Source organism: Stigmatopora argus, chromosome 4, assembly GCF_051989625.1.
Source record: "Stigmatopora argus isolate UIUO_Sarg chromosome 4, RoL_Sarg_1.0, whole genome shotgun sequence".
Lineage (NCBI taxonomy): Eukaryota > Metazoa > Chordata > Actinopteri > Syngnathiformes > Syngnathidae > Stigmatopora > Stigmatopora argus.
In genome coordinates, this window is record NC_135390.1 from 7,059,935 (window position 1) to 7,078,037 (window position 18,103).

The following is an 18,103-nucleotide window of genomic DNA, read 5'->3' on the forward strand; positions in this document are numbered from 1 at the left end:
TTAAGCTCACATTTAAATAAAATGTTTTAATATGAGGAATGTTCGACTAGTATTTTTTTAAAATATTCATAAAATCATTGCATTCGCAGTTTGTATTTCACATACAATTTTGACACTAAATTCATAAGAAATGCAGTAATTTAAATTTCATTTAAATTGTTCCTCTCATGCACTACCTTTTATTGTTACGTCTTATGAGATTTGATTCAACATTTGGATGCCTGTTCATACTGCAGTAATGAAAATAGTCCATTTGTATTAAGAAACAATGTTTTTAATACTATTGTTCCCCACTCTAATCTCCAGTTAAAATCAATGAAACCAGAAGAATATAAACAAGCGATGAGGAACCTTGAGATCCACTACCAGGACTTCATGCGTGACAGCCAGGACTCTAAGCAGTTTGGCCCTGATGACCGACTACGTATAGAGGGCGACTACACTAAATCCACCCAGCACTTTGACAGCTTGCTTCGTGATATGGAGAAAGGTAAAAAAATAAATAATAATAATAATACAACAAAAAAGGAAGAAAAAAATTATCTTTAGACATAGAGCATACATGTTATGTTCTCACATATAATTCACATTCCAGGGCAAATGGTTATTAGACAAGGTGAGTGCACACGCTTCTAAGCTTTAGAGTAGACATGGAAATGTTTTTTGTGAAAGTAGATTTAGATGATTCACTGCACGGTGTTTTCACTGAAGTCTGCATAATTACAGTCCATATGGATTTATCAATAATTTGAGGTTTTTCTGTCCTAATTAACTGGTTGGTGCATAAGGTACAGTCTTGACATGAATTGCATCATCTCTCTTATTTTGACTTAATCAGCTTTTTGGGGTGAATCTGTTGTATTCTATTCCATTTTTAATTTTTTTAAACTCTTCCTAATAGGCCAACAAAATGAGTCTCTGTGTAAGAACTACATAGTAGAGCTTAAAGACATCCGCCTGCTAATTGAGGACTGTGAGGCCCGGACTGTGACTCGCATACGTAAACCATTGGAAAAGGACCCTTTGAAAGAATGTGTCCAGAAGACAGTAAACCAGCAGGTATGCTACCCTCTTTTAAAAGTCAAGAGTTTCTGTATTTGTCATCACACATGTGCATTGAAATTTCCTTCCAGGTTCAGCCCCACTGAGACAATAATATACTAGCTAACTAGTAACATACACACAACACTTTAACTGCCAAATGCATACCTGTCAACTTATACGTTTTCTTGTATTTTATACGTTTTTCGATCATTTCAAATTGTGTACACTATATATCAACTTTTTAATTTTTTTTTTTTTAATGTACATTTTTTGTAAAACCGATCTCGATTTACCCATTTTGGCTCTAATCCAGATCGTCTCGGTCACCGGTAGCAGACGAAAACGTCATCGTCGACTGCTAATATTGTAATGCTTTAAGCATGATATGCACACATGCCTCCCCCCTTAACATGCCCGCCTTTTCACTATATAACTGTACCCATACAGTCAAGGTGTTTGCGTCATACAGCGACATCCACAGAGTCTTGAATTTAGTGCATACAAAAGGCGCACCGACCGATTGGACACTGCGTCCTATGTGTAAATATGTGCCACATTGCATTTGAACGGTTTATTATCGCTTAATAAGCGTAATTGCAATCATTAATAAAGGGAGCAATTGGCCGAGGTTGACAGATATGCAAATGTCTCTCTCCATATGTATTCAGTTCTATGTTAGACGTGCAGTTTCTTGTGGTTTTAACACCTTATGGTTGTAGCATCATAAAGAAAATACCATAGACTATTCTCCACCAAAGAAAGTAACGGCAACAGCTTACCATGATGCTAGTATTTAAGGGAAAGTAACAGGTTAGAAACTCACTGAGAACTCTTGCATTTCCCATTTTGCTTGTTCATTATTGATGAGTTTTCTCTTTTCCTAACTAATAAGTTTGACTGTTTGTTTTACAGAAAGTGCACACAGAGCTGGAGGGCCTCAAGAGGGACCTAGATAATGTGTCTGTGAGGGCACAAGAAATCTTGAAGTCCCCACAGGAATCCACTTCAAGCCCTGTGCTGCGTTCTGAGCTTGATCTCACCGTGCAGAAGATGGATCACACCCACATGCTCTCCTCCATTTATCTTGAAAAGTGAGACTCTCAAATGATTTAAATTATTATTATAAAGAAAAAGATCAACACTCGTTACTTCTTAATCCACTGTTGACTATTTCTTCAACAGTTCAGTATGCCTTCTGTTGAATCATTTTCTCTTGTGACAGGCTCAAGAATTTTGAAATGGTCATCCGTAACAGTCAGGGTGCCGAGGGTGTACTCAAGCAGTACGAGGACTACCTTCGTGAAGTCCACACTGTGCCCAGTGATGTCCAGGCCGTTGAGACATACCGTACAAAGCTTAAGGTAATCAGGGTTCTGGAGGATGCCTAGTTCAAGATTGCGTATGAATCACAAAGACAATATTCAAAACATGACCATCTCTTCACGCAGCCTTTTTTGATATTGTGAACCTCAATAGTTTAGCCTCTTTGGCAATATTTTATGTGGTGGTCACTACTCATAAGTTTGTTCGTTTTGGTTGTTTGTTTCTCTGTTTCAAATGGGCAGAAAATGCGAGCTGAGGCTGAGGCTGAACAGCCAGTGTTTGATTCCCTCGAGGAAGAACTGAAAAAAACCTCTGGTGTGAGTGACAAGATGAGTCGTGTACACAGTGAGCGCGATGCTGAGCTGGACCACTACCGGCAGCTCCAATCTAGCGTTCAGGACAGGTGGAAGGCTGTCTTCACCCAGATTGACCTTCGCCAGAGAGAGCTGGAGCAACTAGGCCGTCAATTGGGTTACTACCGTGACAGTTATGATTGGCTGATCACTTGGATAGCAGAGGCCAAGCAAAGGCAAGAAAGGATCCAAACTGTACCCGTCACTGACAGCAAAACTCTAAAAGAGCAACTTGCGCTGGAAAAGGTCAGTAATGGTTTATTTTAATTGTCCTATTGGATCTCATTATCGGATGTTACAATAATGGTAGTGTATATCGGGAACAATTTTCATTCTTTTTAACTATTTATTGCATGTTATATGAATTGAGAGTCAAAATTGTATTTACCATATGTAATATGCATGCAGTCTCTGACTATAACACGAGTTAAGCCTCATTTATACCTTATTTTATAAAACAGAAATTACTAGAGGAAATTGAGAAGAACAAAGGCAAAGTCGATGAATGCCAGAAGTATGCTAAAGGATACATTGACACAATCAAGGTGAGCATTACATTACACTATTATGAAATTGTAATATTACTGAGGAGAAATGATAATTTAAGGCAGATAACACTGGATGACACACAAAATGCATTTTTTTTTACTGTGCACTTTAGTACCATATTTTTTCGAAGCATAAATTGCACTGGATTATAAAGTGCAATAGCAATACATGTTTATTTTCATTCACGGTGTATAGCTGATTATAATGCATCAATGCATTTGTCATTTTAAAAAATACATTGTAACATTGTGGAGGCCCGGTGAATAAGTGGTGAGTGTGTCGGCCTCGCAGTTCTGGGGTCCTGGGTTCAAATCCAGGTCGGTCCTCCTGTGTGGATGCATGTTCTCCCTGGGCCTGTGTGGGTTTTCTTTGTGTACTCGGGTTTCCTCCCACATTTCAAAAACATGGATGTCAGGCTGTTTGGCCACTCTAAATTGCCCGTAGTTATGAGTGTGAGTATGAATGGTTGTCCGTCTCCTCGTGCCCTGCGATCGGCTGGCCACCAATTCAGAATGTCAGAATGTCCCCCGCCTCGTGCCCAGAGTCATCTGGGATAGACCCCAGCACCCCCTGCCACCCTTGTGGGAATAAGTGGTTCAGAAAATGAATGAAGAAAAAAAATTAACATTGTATTTGTTAATGTATTTATTGGTTATATTTCTGTGTTTGTTGTGTGATTAACTTGTCTTAAGCAATGTACGCAATCTGTGAAATATAATATGCTCCATCAGTGTCTTGAGCAAGTCACTTGAACACTATAATAGTCATTCTCCAACAAAATAGGTTAGAGATGATTTAGCACAACCACATTTCATACACACGGTGCACTTATAAAAGACAACTGTCAATTTGAGAGGATAATAAAGGACTTTAAGTAGCTTTATAGTATAGTCCAAAAAATATTGTTGGCTATGTATTTTGTTGTAAACTACAGTATTTGTTTTATTGTAAATCTTTGGGTTGAGGTAGCATGGTTATGTCTACCACACAGACCTCTTGTGATTTGAATCTTGGCTATTACCAATAACAATTTGATGCTAAGTGTTACTGAAAGTGTATAGATTGATGTTGGCGCTGTGAAAATAAATAGCTATCTCATGCGAATTAATTTAAATTTTGGAAATAAGTGGACATACAAATGCCTGTTCATCTCACTACAGTACATTGTGTTTTCCCAAAAGGACTATGAACTCCAGTTGGTTGCCTATAAAGCTCAAGTGGAGCCTCTTGCTTCTTCTCCTTTAAAGAAAACCAAACTGGATTCTGCATCGGATAACATTATCCAGGAGGTATGTTTCTTCAAAATAATGCGCTGAATTTATTGTAAGACGCGTCCATTAATGCCTGACTTAAAAATAAACCACTCTTCTTCCATCACAGTATGTAACACTGAGAACCCGATACAGTGAGCTGATGACTCTGACCAGTCAGTACATCAAGTTTATCACTGATGCACAGCAACGGCTGGAGAACGAGGAGGTGCGTGCGTGGGCTGGGCATCCCAAACATACTAAAGTCTAACAAGATTTTAACCAACAAACTAATCCAACAAATCAACAACTTGTTAATACTTCCAACACAGCACATATCTATATGAATATATGAATGTTTCGAGTTCACGCCAATGCTGAAAGTGTGCACGCACACACATGCACACACATGCACACACACATGCACACACACACGCACGCACAAACACACACGTACACACACAATTTATGGATACAATGTATTTGATAGAAAGAAACTTTTGGTTTTTGAGTCAAAGTCAACCACAGTTAATTATAGATGATTAGAATGTTCTATAGGTATCGTGTAATTATTTTAATTTTGGTCACATCTTCACAGTTTTCTTGTCATACAATGTTCCATTGGCCAGGGGTTCCTTATTTCACCAAAGAATTATTTCATGCAGTTGAAATTCATTTCCTCATATCTTGGGTTTTCTTTCTCAAATCCGCATCCTTTTCTTACCCTAATGGTGTGTTTGTTTGCTTCTCTTAACTGCTTGCCAGTGGTTTTCCCTGATGAATGCTTGAACTTGTTTGAGCATCAAAGAGGTAAATCTTTAGCAGTGAAGGGTCTTTTACATGTATTCTTATAGATTGTCTTACATTTTTCACGGTACACTACACAATGTCTACATCCTTGGTAACCACAATCTTTTATGGTGATTCAATATTGCATTTTCTTTTAGTTACATTTGTCGGTGCTATAGAAGTAAACCTGCGGTCAAAAGTTCGGACACAATTTAACATTCAATCGGATGAGAATGTGTCAAAACCTTTGACCACGGGTGTACACTTGCTAGCTGCAAGCATCTTAACTTAGTATTATATTGACCTCACAGAGCTATTGTTGATATACACTGTAAAACTGTAAAACTCCAACAGTGAAAGCTATTTATTTTACGAGAAAAGTAAGTAAAGGGGAGTTTATACTTGGTGTCCCAACTAATGGTGCATTTTTCCTGGACCTTTTCTCTTGGCATTTCTTTTCATTTATTTGGTGTACATTGTAGTGATTTAAAGAACCCTGTATATGTGTGTGTATATATATATATATGCATATATGTATATGTATGTATGTGTGTGTATATGTGTATATATATATACATACATATATATATATATATATATATATATATATATATATATATATATATATATATATATACATATATATATATATATAAATAATACAAAAAAAATGTAAAATATTTGTAGCATTAGGAAGTCCAGTTGTATTTGCATGCAATGTGGCTGTCTTATTCTGCGAAGTGCCCATCCCATTCATTAACCAATACCATCATCTATTTTTAGTCAATTGCCTTGTCATGAATTAATTTCAATGCATTGTGAATTTAACCTCCTTTGAATGTAAATCTATTTCCCATTAGTCATTGACCCTAGACTTGTTCTTTGTGCTGACTAATAACATTAACATTGCATTGGTAATACGGTACATTGCAGTGCTCTTGCTTCAGTGTGATTTTGTTGTGATTACCAAAGTAATTGCAATTTTTAAACACACTGTTTAGAGCTGGTGAATGTAAAGTGTTACCCTTAACATATCATGCTTTATTTTAATCTTTTCTTTGCCATTTGCTTCCACTAATGCAGAAAGCTGCAAAGAAAATGAAAGCAGAAGAACAGAAAAAAATGGCAGAGATGCAGGCTGAATTAGACAAACAGAAGCAGTTAGCAGAAGCGCATGCAAAGGCCATTGCCAAGGCAGAAAAAGAGGCGCAAGAGTTGAAACTTAAAATGCAGGAAGAAGTTAGCAGGAGAGAAATTGCTGCTGTAGATGCAGAAAAGCAAAAGCACAATGTCCAACTGGAACTCCATGAGCTAAAGAATCTTTCAGAACAGCAAATCAAAGACAAAGCTCAACAAGTTGATGATGCGCTTCACAGCAGAATAAAAATTGAAGAGGAAATTCGCCTCATAAGAATTCAACTTGAGACAACAGTAAAGCAAAAAACTACAGCTGAATCTGAGCTTGAGCAACTTCGTGAAAGAGCGGCTGATGCTGAGAAACTTAGGAAGGCTGCCCAAGAAGAGGCCGAAAAGCTACGCAAACAAGTCCATGAAGAGACCCAGAAAAAACTTATCGCAGAGGAGGAACTCAAATTTAAATTTGAGGCAGAAAAGGAAGCAGCAAGACAAAAGCAAAAAGCCCTGACTGACCTTGACATGCTAAAAAGACAGGCAGAGGAAGCAGAAAGGCAGGTGAAGCAAGCAGAAATTGAAAAGGAAAAACAAATAAAGGTGGCTCATGAGGCAGCTCAGAAGAGTGCCGCCATTGAGCTCCAGAGCAAACACTTGTCTTTTGTGGAAAAGACATCAAAACTAGAAGAATCTCTCAAACAAGAACATGGTACTGTCCTTCAACTGCAAGAAGAGGCTTCACGCCTCAAGAAACATCACACTGATGCCGAATTGGCTAGGGAGGAAGCTGAAAAAGAACTTGAGAAATGGAGGCAAAAAGCCAATGAAGCCCTCCGTTTACGGCTCCAAGCTGAGGAAGAAGCCCACAAAAAGAATCTTGCTCAGGAAGAAGCTGAGAAACAAAAGGATGAGGCAGAGCGTGAGGCTAGGAAAAGAGCCAAAGCTGAAGAATCCGCCCTGAAGCAGAGAGATATGGCTGAGAACGAGCTTGAGAGACAGAGAAAGATGGCAGAGACCACGGCACAGCAGAAGCTCACTGCAGAACAGGAGCTGATTCGTCTCCGAGCAGACTTTGACAATGCAGAACAACAGCGATCCTTGCTAGAAGATGAGCTTTATCGTCTGAAGAATGAGGTTATTGCTGCTCAGCAACAAAGGAAACAGCTAGAGGATGAACTGGCCAAAGTGAGGAGTGAAATGGATGTACTTCTCCAGCTTAAGTCCAAGGCAGAAAAGGAGACTATGTCTAACACTGAAAAGAGCAAACAGCTTCTTGAAGTAGAAGCCGCCAAAATGAAGGACCTGGCTGAAGAGGCAGGTAAGCTCAGAACCATTGCAGAGGAGGCTAAGCACCAAAGGCAAGTTGCTGAAGAAGAGGCTGCTCGTCAGAGAGCAGAGGCTGAGAGAATTCTAAAAGAGAAGCTGGCAGCTATCAGTGATGCAACACGTTTGAAAACGGAGGCAGAAATTGCTCTGAAAGAAAAAGAAGCAGAAAATGAGAAACTACGTAGACAAGCCGAAGATGAGGCATACCAGAGGAAAGCACTTGAAGACCAAGCCAATCAACACAAGCAAGCAATTGAGGATAAAATTATCCAACTGAAAAAATCATCAGAAGCCGAAATGGATAGGCAAAAGGCTATCGTGGATGACACACTCAAACAGAGGCGAGTTGTCGAAGAAGAGATCAGAATCCTCAAGTTGAACTTTGAGAAAGCATCGTCTGGGAAACTAGATCTGGAACTTGAGCTGAATAAGTTGAAAAATATCGCTGAGGAAACTCAACAAAGCAGGCTACGAGCAGAGGATGAAGCCGAGAAGCTAAGAAAGCTTGCCCTTGAGGAGGAGAGAAAGAGGAGAGAAGCGGAAGATAAAGTGAAGAAGATCACTGCTGCAGAGGAGGAGGCCGCTAGACAACGCAAAGCAGCCCAGGAAGAACTTGAGCGTTTGAAAAAAAAAGCAGAAGAAGCCAGGAAGCAGAAGGAAGAGGCTGATGAAGAAGCAGAAAAACAAGTTGTTGCAGCTCAACAAGCTGCCATGAAATGTAGCGCAGCTGAGCAGCAAGCACAAAGTGTACTTGCTCAACAGAAAGAGGATAGCATCATGCAGAAAAAGCTTAAGGAAGAATACGAGAAAGCCAAAATACTTGCCAAAGAAGCCGAGGCTGCAAAACAGAAAGCGGAAAGGGAAGCCACGCTTCTTCGTCAGCAAGCTGAAGAAGCAGAGCGACAGAAATTGGCTGCTGAGTTAGAAGCCGTAAACCAGGCCAAAGCCCAGGAGGATGCTGAGAGGCTTAGAAAGGAAGCTGAATTTGAAGCTGCTAAACTTGCTCAAGCTGAAGCTGCAGCGTTAAAGCAGAAGCAACAAGCGGATGCTGAAATGGCAAAACACAAAAAACTGGCAGAGCAAACATTGAAGCAAAAGTTCCTAGTAGAACAAGAGCTCACAAAGGTTAAACTTCAACTCAATGAGACAGACAATCAAAAGGCTCTCCTTGATGCAGAGCAGCAGCGCTTAAAGGATGAGGTTGACGATGCTGTCAGACAACGGGCCCAGGTTGAGGATGAACTTTTAAAAGTTAAAGTTCAGATGGAAGAGCTACTCAAGCTCAAAATGAAAATTGAGGCAGAGAACCAGCGCCTCATAAAGAAAGACAAAGATAACACTCAAAAATTTCTGGCAGATGAAGCTGAAAACATGAAAAAGCTTGCTGGGGATGCTGCAAGGCTCAGCGTAGAAGCTCAAGAGGCAGCTCGCTTGAGACAGGTTGCTGAAGAAGACCTCAATCAGCAACGAGCTCTTGCAGACAAAATGCTCAAAGAGAAGATGCAGGCCATTCAGGAAGCTTCAAAATTCAGAGCTGAGGCAGAGATGCTCCAGAGGCAGAAAGACTTGGCACAAGAGCAAGCACAAAAGCTGCTTGAGGATAAACAACTCATGCAACAGCGTCTGGAAGAAGAAACTGAAGAATACCAAAAGTCACTTGAAGCAGAAAGAAAAAGGCAATTCGAAATCATTGCAGAGGCAGAAAGACTTAAAATCCAAGTTTCTCAGCTCAGTGAAGCTCAGGCCAAAGCCGAAGAAGAGGCAAAGAAATTTAAGAAACAAGCTGATACAATTGCGTCCCGTCTTCATCAAACTGAAATTGCCACCAAAGAAAAAATGAATGCTGTTGAAAAATTGCAAGTTGAGAATCTAAATACCAGCAAAGAAACCGGTGATTTACGAAAAGCTATCGCAGAGCTCGAGAGTGAAAAGGCTAGACTGAAAAAAGAGGCGGAAGAACTTCAAAATATGTCCAAAGAGGTATTGTGTGAAAAAAATGGCATAACAAAGCAGTTTATGCCATTGATAACCCTTACCTGAAAACTAACCCAATTATTTTTTTTTCCAGTTTCTTCTACAACTTTTATTTGATTGTACTAACCATGTATCCTTGATTTTTAATCACATTATTATCATTCTCTTTTATTTTTATTTTTTTGCAGTGCACTGTGCTCATGCACATCCCATCCTGAATGCTTCATGCCATGGAATGTCTCTCTGTAATATTTAATGTTTCATTTAAAAAAAGGGTTACAACGCTTACAGCAGTAAATCTAATGACGTACAGTCCTCCAGCCACTTATGGTGTAATAGACTTATAATGTGTGTGTGTGATTATACCACATTTGTTAATCAAGGATAGCAATAATATGGTTCACTGGTCACCAAACATTTTTAAAACGGACACCTACTGTGTACTAATTAATTAATCCATCAGGCTACCAGTTTAATACAGACTTGAGAAATCCCAAAGCAAACAAAATTACTTTAATTTATTTTACTTTTTTGTAGCTTCTACAGATAGTCATCATTATTTCGTTTTTGTAGAGGGTAAGTCGCACCTTCACATCAGTTTTTTTCTCTCTCTTAATGCAAAGAGATAAAATGATTTGGGAAACTGTTCTTTATATTTTCAATAGAAAAACATTCATAGCACAATTTACTAAATGACCTATTGAAAGCCCTTTTTTCATTTTAAATACGAAAAAACAGGCACACCCCCATAACTTTAAACAATGATGTATCATGCATAAGCAGATTGCACTGTATGCTGTGGGGTTTGGTGATGCTAAAACTGGTGTGGAGAATGCATTTTCAGCACAAACTTGTACTGATTCTGTTTTTTTCCCCTCTGTCAGATGGCTGATGCACAGCAGAAACAAATTGAGCATGAGAAGATAATGCTTCAGCAAACATTTCTTACCGAAAAAGAAATGCTTTTGAAGAAGGAAAAGCTCATTGAAGATGAGAAAAAGAGATTGGAGAGCCAATTTGAGGAGGAAGTCAAAAAGGCACAAGCTCTAAAAGATGAACAAGAACGCCAAAGACAGCATATGGAGGAAGAAAAGAAGAAATTGCAGGCTACCATGGATGCAGCTCTCAATAAACAGAAAGAGGCTGAAAAGGAGATGCTAAACAGACAAAAAGAAATGCAGGAGCTGGAAAAGAAGAGACTAGAGCAGGAAAGAATCCTGGAAGAAGAAAACCAGAAACTGCGGGAGAAACTGCAACAGATGGAAACAGCAAACAAAGACACAGTTCAGCCTGTCAAAGCTCCAGTCACTATGGTTGACAATGTACTTAATGGGCAAAATGCCAGCGACGCAGTAGACGGTCTAGGAAAGAAAGTAGATCCCCTAGCATTTGATGGTATTCGTGAAAAAGTCCCAGCTAGCCGGCTCCATGAGTTAGGTCTTTTATCAAAGAAAAACTTTGATAAGCTTAAAAAGGGGAAAACCACAGTTCAAGAGCTAGGTGAGACTGAAAATCTCAAAACCATTCTCAAAGGAAAGAACAGTATTGCCGGCATTTTGACACCATCAAATAAAAGAACAACAATCTACCAAGCATCCCAAGAAAAGAAGATTACTCCAGGCACTGCCATGATACTTCTTGAAGCCCAGGCAGCAACTGGTTACATGCTAGATCCCATTAAAAATCAAAAGCTCTCTGTGAATGAGGCTGTTAAGGAAGGCTTGATTGGCCCAGAACTACATAATAAAATGCTTTTAGCAGAGAGAGCTGTGATTGGTTACAAAGATCCATATACAGGTGACAAAATATCTGTCTTTGAATCTATGAATAAGGGTCTAATAGAGCATGATCATGCCATCAGAATCATTGAGGCTCAGATTGCAACAGGGGGGATTATTGATCCAGTCAATAGTCATCGTGTACCCAATGAACTGGCTTATAAACAGGGACTATATGATCAAGAAATGAACAAGACTATGGAAAACCCTTCTGATGATACAAAGGGGTACTTTGATCCGAGCACCCAGGAACCATTGACATATTCTGAATTAATGTTGAGATGTTCTGCTGACCCTGAAACTGGCTTGCTTCTTCTGCCAATCTCAGAAAAAGCTGCAGAATGCTCAAGTATATACACAGAGGAAGAGACTAAGGATGTGTTCAGCAAAACAACTGTGTCCGTTCCATTTGGAAGATTCAAGGGGAAGGCTGTCACCATTTGGGAAATAATAAATTCGGAGTACTTTACTGAAGATCAAAAGAAAGACCTTCTCCGCCAATATAAGACAGGCAAGATCACAATTGAAAAAATCATTAAAATTGTGATCACTGTGGCAGAAGAGAAAGAGAAGAAGAATGAAATTAACTTCAGTGGTCTTAGAGCACCAGTCCCTGCCTCCGACCTCCTTGAATCCAAGATTATTGATAAAGACATGTACAACAAATTGCAAAAGGGTAAAGCGTCTGTCAAAGAAGTATCTGAAATTGAGACTGTCCACAAAGCTCTTAAGGGCACAAATTGCATAGCGGGAATAATTACTGAATCATCAAAAGAGAAAATGTCCTTCTATCAGGCAATGAAGAAGGATATATTGAGAGCTGGACTTGCCTTAAACATGCTTGAAGCACAAGCAGGAACAGGCTATGTGATTGACCCCCAGGAAAACCAGAAGTACACTGTTGATGAAGCTGTGAAAGCAGGAGTCGTTGGTCCTGAACTGCATGAAAAGCTTTTAAGTGCCGAGAGAGCAGTTACAGGTTACAAAGACCCATATACCGGAAAGACAGTATCTCTTTTTCAAGCAATGAAAAAAGATCTAATTCCCAAAGAACAAGGAATCAGACTGCTGGATGCACAAATGACTACTGGTGGCATCATTGATCCAGTCAAGAGCCATCGTGTTCCCCATGATATTGCTTGCAACCGAAACTACTTTGATGAGAAAATGAAGCAGATGTTAAGCCAACCAGCAGATGAAATAAAATGTTTCTATGACCCCAACACAAGAGAAAAGGTCACATATGCACAGCTCTACCAGAGATGTCTTACTGACGAGAAAACCGGTCTTCAGCTTTTCTTTCTCACTGATGAAGCCATCAATGCAAAGGAAGAGCCAACACTTACTGAATCCCAGACGGAAGAAGCTCTGACTCAGGCAACTGTCGAAGTTGACTCTGGACCATTCAAGGGAAAGAAAATGACAATTTGGGAAATGATCAACTCCGGCTATCTAACTGAGGCACAAAGACTTGAGCTGCTCCAGCAATTTAGATCTGGAAAGATATCAATTGAAAAAATACTGAAGATTATAATTACATTTATAGATGAAGAGGACAAAAAGAAACAGGAGCGATTGAGTTTTAATGGACTTAGAGCACCTGTTCCCGCAGGACGTCTTTATGAGTCTAGAATAATTGACAAACCCACATTTGATCTACTTCAACAGGGCAAAACAACACCTAAAAAGGTCAGCGAGAATCCAAATGTGAAAAAATACCTTCAGGGTTCAGATACTGTTTCCGGCATCTTTTTAGAGCCAAACAAAGAAAATTTAAGCATTTATCAGGCGATGAAGAAAAATATCATCAGACAGGACACGGGTCTATCTCTTTTAGAGGCTCAGGCTGCCACCGGCTTTATTGTCGATCCTGTGAAAAATCAGTTTTTGTCCGTCGACGAAGCTGTAAAATCAGGCCTAGTTGGCCCAGAGCTACATGAAAAATTGCTCTGTGCAGAAAAAGCTGTCACAGGGTACAAAGATCCATTCACAGGAAACAAAATTGGCCTTTTTGAAGCTATGCAAAAAGATCTCATTTTGAAAGACCTAGCTTTGCCATTCCTAGAGGCACAAATGGTCACCGGAGGAATAATTGATCCTGTAAACAGTCTTCGTGTCCCAATGGATGTTGCATTTGAAAAGAAAATTTTCAGTCAGGAGTTGGCTAACACTCTCTCTCAACCATCTGATGATAATAAGGTTTTCACAGACCCAGAAACTGATGAAAATGTAACTTATAGTCAGCTTAAACAGAAATGTAAAAGAGATCCAGATACAGATATGTGCATCCTACCACTCTCTAAGCCTCAGTCCCCCACGGTTGTGGAAAGGACGTATCTCTTCACAGAGGAGCAAACACAGAGTGATCTTAGCAATACCAAAATTGACATTCCAATCGAGGGTCTTACAGAAAAACCAACAAATCTCTGGGATATTGTGAACTCAAATTTGATTCCAGAACAACAGAGGCAGAAACTAATGGATGAATATCGCACTGGAAACATGACTAAAGAACGGATGATCATAATTATTATAGAAATCATGGAGCAGAGAGAGATAATTCGAAATGCAAATCCTCTTGCTTGTAAAACAATGCGGAGGCTAGTTACAATTGAGGAGCTATACAATGCCCGCATCATTGATTTGGAGACCTACAACCTTCTTAAGCAGGGGAAAAGAGATATCCGTGACATAATGGAAATGAGTAGTGTGAAACAGTATTTATATGGCACTGGCTGTGTAGCTGGGGTCCAAACTGACTCATGCTCAAAGATCAGTATCTATCAAGCAATGAACAGGGGATTTCTTAAACCCGAAATTGCCCTCAGCCTCCTGGAAGCACAAGCATCAACAGGATACATTGTTGATCCTGTAAAAAATGAAACACTTACTGTTGATGAAGCAGTTCGTAAAGGTGTTGTAGGTCCTGAGATCCATGATAAACTACTTTCTGCGGAAAGGGCAGTCACGGGATACAAAGACCCATACAGTGGAAAAGTCATATCTCTTTTCCAGGCCATGAAAAAAGATCTTGTGAAAGAGGATTATGCTTTGAAAATGTTAGAGGCGCAATCTGCCACTGGAGGAATCATTGATCCTGAATTCCAGTTCCACCTACCTGCAGACATTGCAATGCAAAGAGGATATATCAACAAGGAGACGAATGAAAAACTAGCAGATGGCATAAAAGGCTTTATAGACCCTGTCACGGACGAAAAACTGTCCTATGCACAGCTTCTTAAGCGGTGCAAACTCGAAGGTGGATTTAGACTTCTGTCTTTGGGAGACAAAAGGCTGATGTTCAAAGGTCTTAGAAAACACATCACAATAGAAGAACTTCTCGTTTCACAGATTATTGACCAACAAACTGTCACCGAACTGAAAGAAGGTCTTATTTCTGTGGAGGAAGTCAGTAGCAGGTTATCAAAGTATCTTGAAGGAACAAGCTGCATTGCAGGTGTATTCCTTGAGAACACAAAGGAGCGTCTATCAATTTACCAAGCGATGAAAAAGAACATGATCAGGCCAGGCACAGCCTTCGAACTTCTTGAGGCCCAGGCAGCCACAGGGTATGTTATTGACCCAATTAAGAACCTCAAGTTGACTGTCAACGAGGCAGTGAAAATGGGAATTGTTGGTCCTGAATTCAAAGACAAGCTTCTCTCTGCTGAGCGCGCAGTGACAGGATATAGGGATCCATATTCAGGCAGGACAATATCGCTCTTCCAGGCCATGAAAAAGGGACTCATCCTGAAAGATCATGGTATCCGTCTATTGGAAGCTCAGATAGCTACAGGTGGAATAATTGACCCAGAGGAAAGCCATCGTTTGCCGGTTGAGATGGCTTACGAACGTGGATTCTTTGATGAAGAAATGAATGAAATTCTGACAGACCCATCCGACGACACCAAAGGCTTCTTTGATCCTAACACTGAAGAGAACCTAACCTATCTGCAACTCATGGAGAGGTGCATCACTGATCCAGATACTGGCCTGGTTCTCCTCCTCCTCAAAGAAAAGAAACGAGAGAGAAAGACCTCATCTAAATCTTCAGTTCGCAAACGGAGAGTTGTTATTGTTGACCCAGAGACAGGCAAAGAAATGACCGTCTATGAGGCATACAGAAAGGGACTAATTGATCACCAGACTTACTTGGAGCTCGCTGAACAAGAGTGTGAATGGGAAGAAATCACCATGACATCCTCTGACGGTACAGTCAAGTCCATTATTATTGACAGGAAGTCGGGGAGACAGTATGATATTGATGATGCCCTTGCACGTGGCCTCATTGACCAAAATGCCCTTGAGACATATCGATCTGGAAATCTTTCTATCACAGAGTTTGCTGACATGCTTTCCGGAAACATGGGAGGCTTCCGGTCTCGCTCATCTTCATTTGGTTCCACCACTGCTTCTGATTTCTCCTCTTCTCTGAGCCCAATACCTTCCATAAAACCACCTGCAGTGATATGGAATGATCCATCAGAGGTAACTGGCCCCATCGCCGGAATTCTAGACATAGACACATTGGAGAAGGTGTCAATCACTGAAGCCATTCGCCGAAATTTAGTCGACAATATTACTGGCCAAAGATTGTTAGAGGCTCAGGCCTGCACTGGAGGAATAATTGACCCTTCAAGTGGGGAGAGATTTTCAGTGGCGACTGCTGCAGAAAAAGGACTTGTCGACAAAATTATGGTTGATCGTCTTAATCTGGCTCAAAAAGCATTCAATGGATTTGAAGATCCCAGAACTAAAGAAAGGATGTCTGCGTCCCAAGCTCTGAAGAAGGGCTGGTTGTATTATGAAGCTGGGCAGCGATTCCTTGAGGTACAATATCTGACAGGTGGCCTTGTTGAGCCTAACGTCGAGGGAAGAGTCTCACTGGATGAATCGATCAAGAAGGGTACAATCGATGCTCGCACTGCCCAGAAACTAAGAGATGTCAGTTCCTATTCGAGATACCTAACATGCCCAAAAACAAAACTGAAAATTTCTTTCAGAGATGCCATGGATAGAAGTATGGTAGAGGAAGAATCTAGTCTTAGGCTTCTGGAGGCCTCCTCTCAATCCAGCAAAGGCCTCTATAGTCCCTACAATGTCAGTGGTTCTGGTTCTGCTTATGGTTCCCGATCGGGTTCAAGGACTGGTTCACGGTCAGGATCTAGGAGAGGCAGTATTGATGCAGGCTTTAGCATGGCCTACTCATCTTCTTCCTTCTCATCTTCCTCCACTGGCTATAGCCGTAAATTTTGATTGGCCATAGCTGTCTGTATCTGACAGCTCTATTCTTTGACACATCCAACATAACACCCAAAAGATACATGATCAACTCATTTATTTCAGGCAAAAATCATTTTTAATAACGGAAATTCTTATTTATTTTTCTGCTCCATGGTCAAATCAAGCCTTTCCATGACTATTGTTTTTCTTACTTGTCAACCATCAAACTACACTCCCAACACAGGTTGTTTCTGTAAGGAACACAAAGCATCAATCCAAAAAAGAGAATAATGATAACATTTTTTCTTTTATTTAAAACAAATAGCATGAATTAACAACTTAATATGGGTGATATTTAGCATGATATTTTTGCTTTTAAAAAGTCGGTTCATAGTTTTTTTTTTATTTTGTTTATTGGCTAAAAAGTTCAAGTGTTGTAATAATGTGTTTCTGAACTAATATACTTTATGCAGTTTGTTTGTCAAATTTATATATATGTTTCCAGTATTCCTTGTTTATTTTGAATTCAACACAAATTGATTATTTTGTATCTTTTTGACACTACAAAGTAAGATTGATAGTTGAGTTGTTTTGACAAATCCAGATCCGAAACTAATGCATACAGAGGTTCAAATGTTTGTATAGAATATAAACAGATTTTGTGTTCCATTGATTCTATAATTGAATTGTGTAATTTCTGTAATGAATACACTAACATGAGCTAACACCAAAATCCAACACTGGCACAATGTCAGAATTAAAGATATGCAAAAAATATTTCTCTAAGTCTTTGTGATTCTTTATACTTTATCTAAAGTTGACAAGCTTGCATGATCTTTGTTCACTATTCACTGCACATTTTGCATTCTTCATAAGTCCTGAGTTCCTGCCACACTTAAAGATGATGTCAGACTTCATTTCGCCTCTGACGCAGACCTGCCTTCTGTTAATTTTGTTGTAAGTTGTTGCTTTTTGTTTTCATTTTATCATTATTATACTTTAAATATATCATAGTATACATGTTTTTTAATGGAGCCCCAATTACTCATATGTTAATGCATTCAACAATGTTTAATTTGAGACACTATTACTGTTAAACTACATTTGGTGTGCTTCTTTTAACAGTTCCCTCAGTGTCTCCGAATTGCTCCTTTGAGCACAGCTTTCCAGATGGTCCCTTTTTATTACTCTGATGGATATTTCAATCAATGTGGTAATCACGTTGAAGCACAGGTACAGTAAATAGATCATTTGTGTTTAATTTTAATTTCTACAAAGTGTTTACTTCCAATCCTTGACCATGATTTTATTATGAGTTCAGCATGAGTTTGGTTTTAATTTGTTTAATTTTAGCTTTTCCATC

General features: G+C 39.6%; 1 protein-coding gene across 10 annotated transcripts in view; it reads left to right on the forward strand.

The window, feature by feature from the left end:
* plecb (plectin b) overlaps positions 1-17,517 on the forward strand; it is an 86,517-nt gene extending 69,000 nt beyond the window's left edge. For 9 of the 10 annotated variants that reach the window (XM_077598899.1, XM_077598904.1, XM_077598900.1 and 6 more), the window contains 10 exons: positions 307-490; positions 902-1,059; positions 1,957-2,135; positions 2,267-2,405; positions 2,610-2,966; positions 3,182-3,265; positions 4,451-4,558; positions 4,650-4,748; positions 6,392-9,745; positions 10,624-17,517. In XM_077598899.1, the coding sequence (XP_077455025.1) occupies positions 307-490; positions 902-1,059; positions 1,957-2,135; positions 2,267-2,405; positions 2,610-2,966; positions 3,182-3,265; positions 4,451-4,558; positions 4,650-4,748; positions 6,392-9,745; positions 10,624-16,773 (10,812 nt within the window). In that variant the 3' untranslated portion in view covers positions 16,774-17,517. The remainder of the gene's footprint in view (positions 1-306; positions 491-901; positions 1,060-1,956; positions 2,136-2,266; positions 2,406-2,609; positions 2,967-3,181; positions 3,266-4,450; positions 4,559-4,649; positions 4,749-6,391; positions 9,746-10,623) is intronic. The other variant, XM_077598903.1, reaches the window with a different exon arrangement.
* Positions 17,518-18,103: the final 586 nt, after the last annotated feature.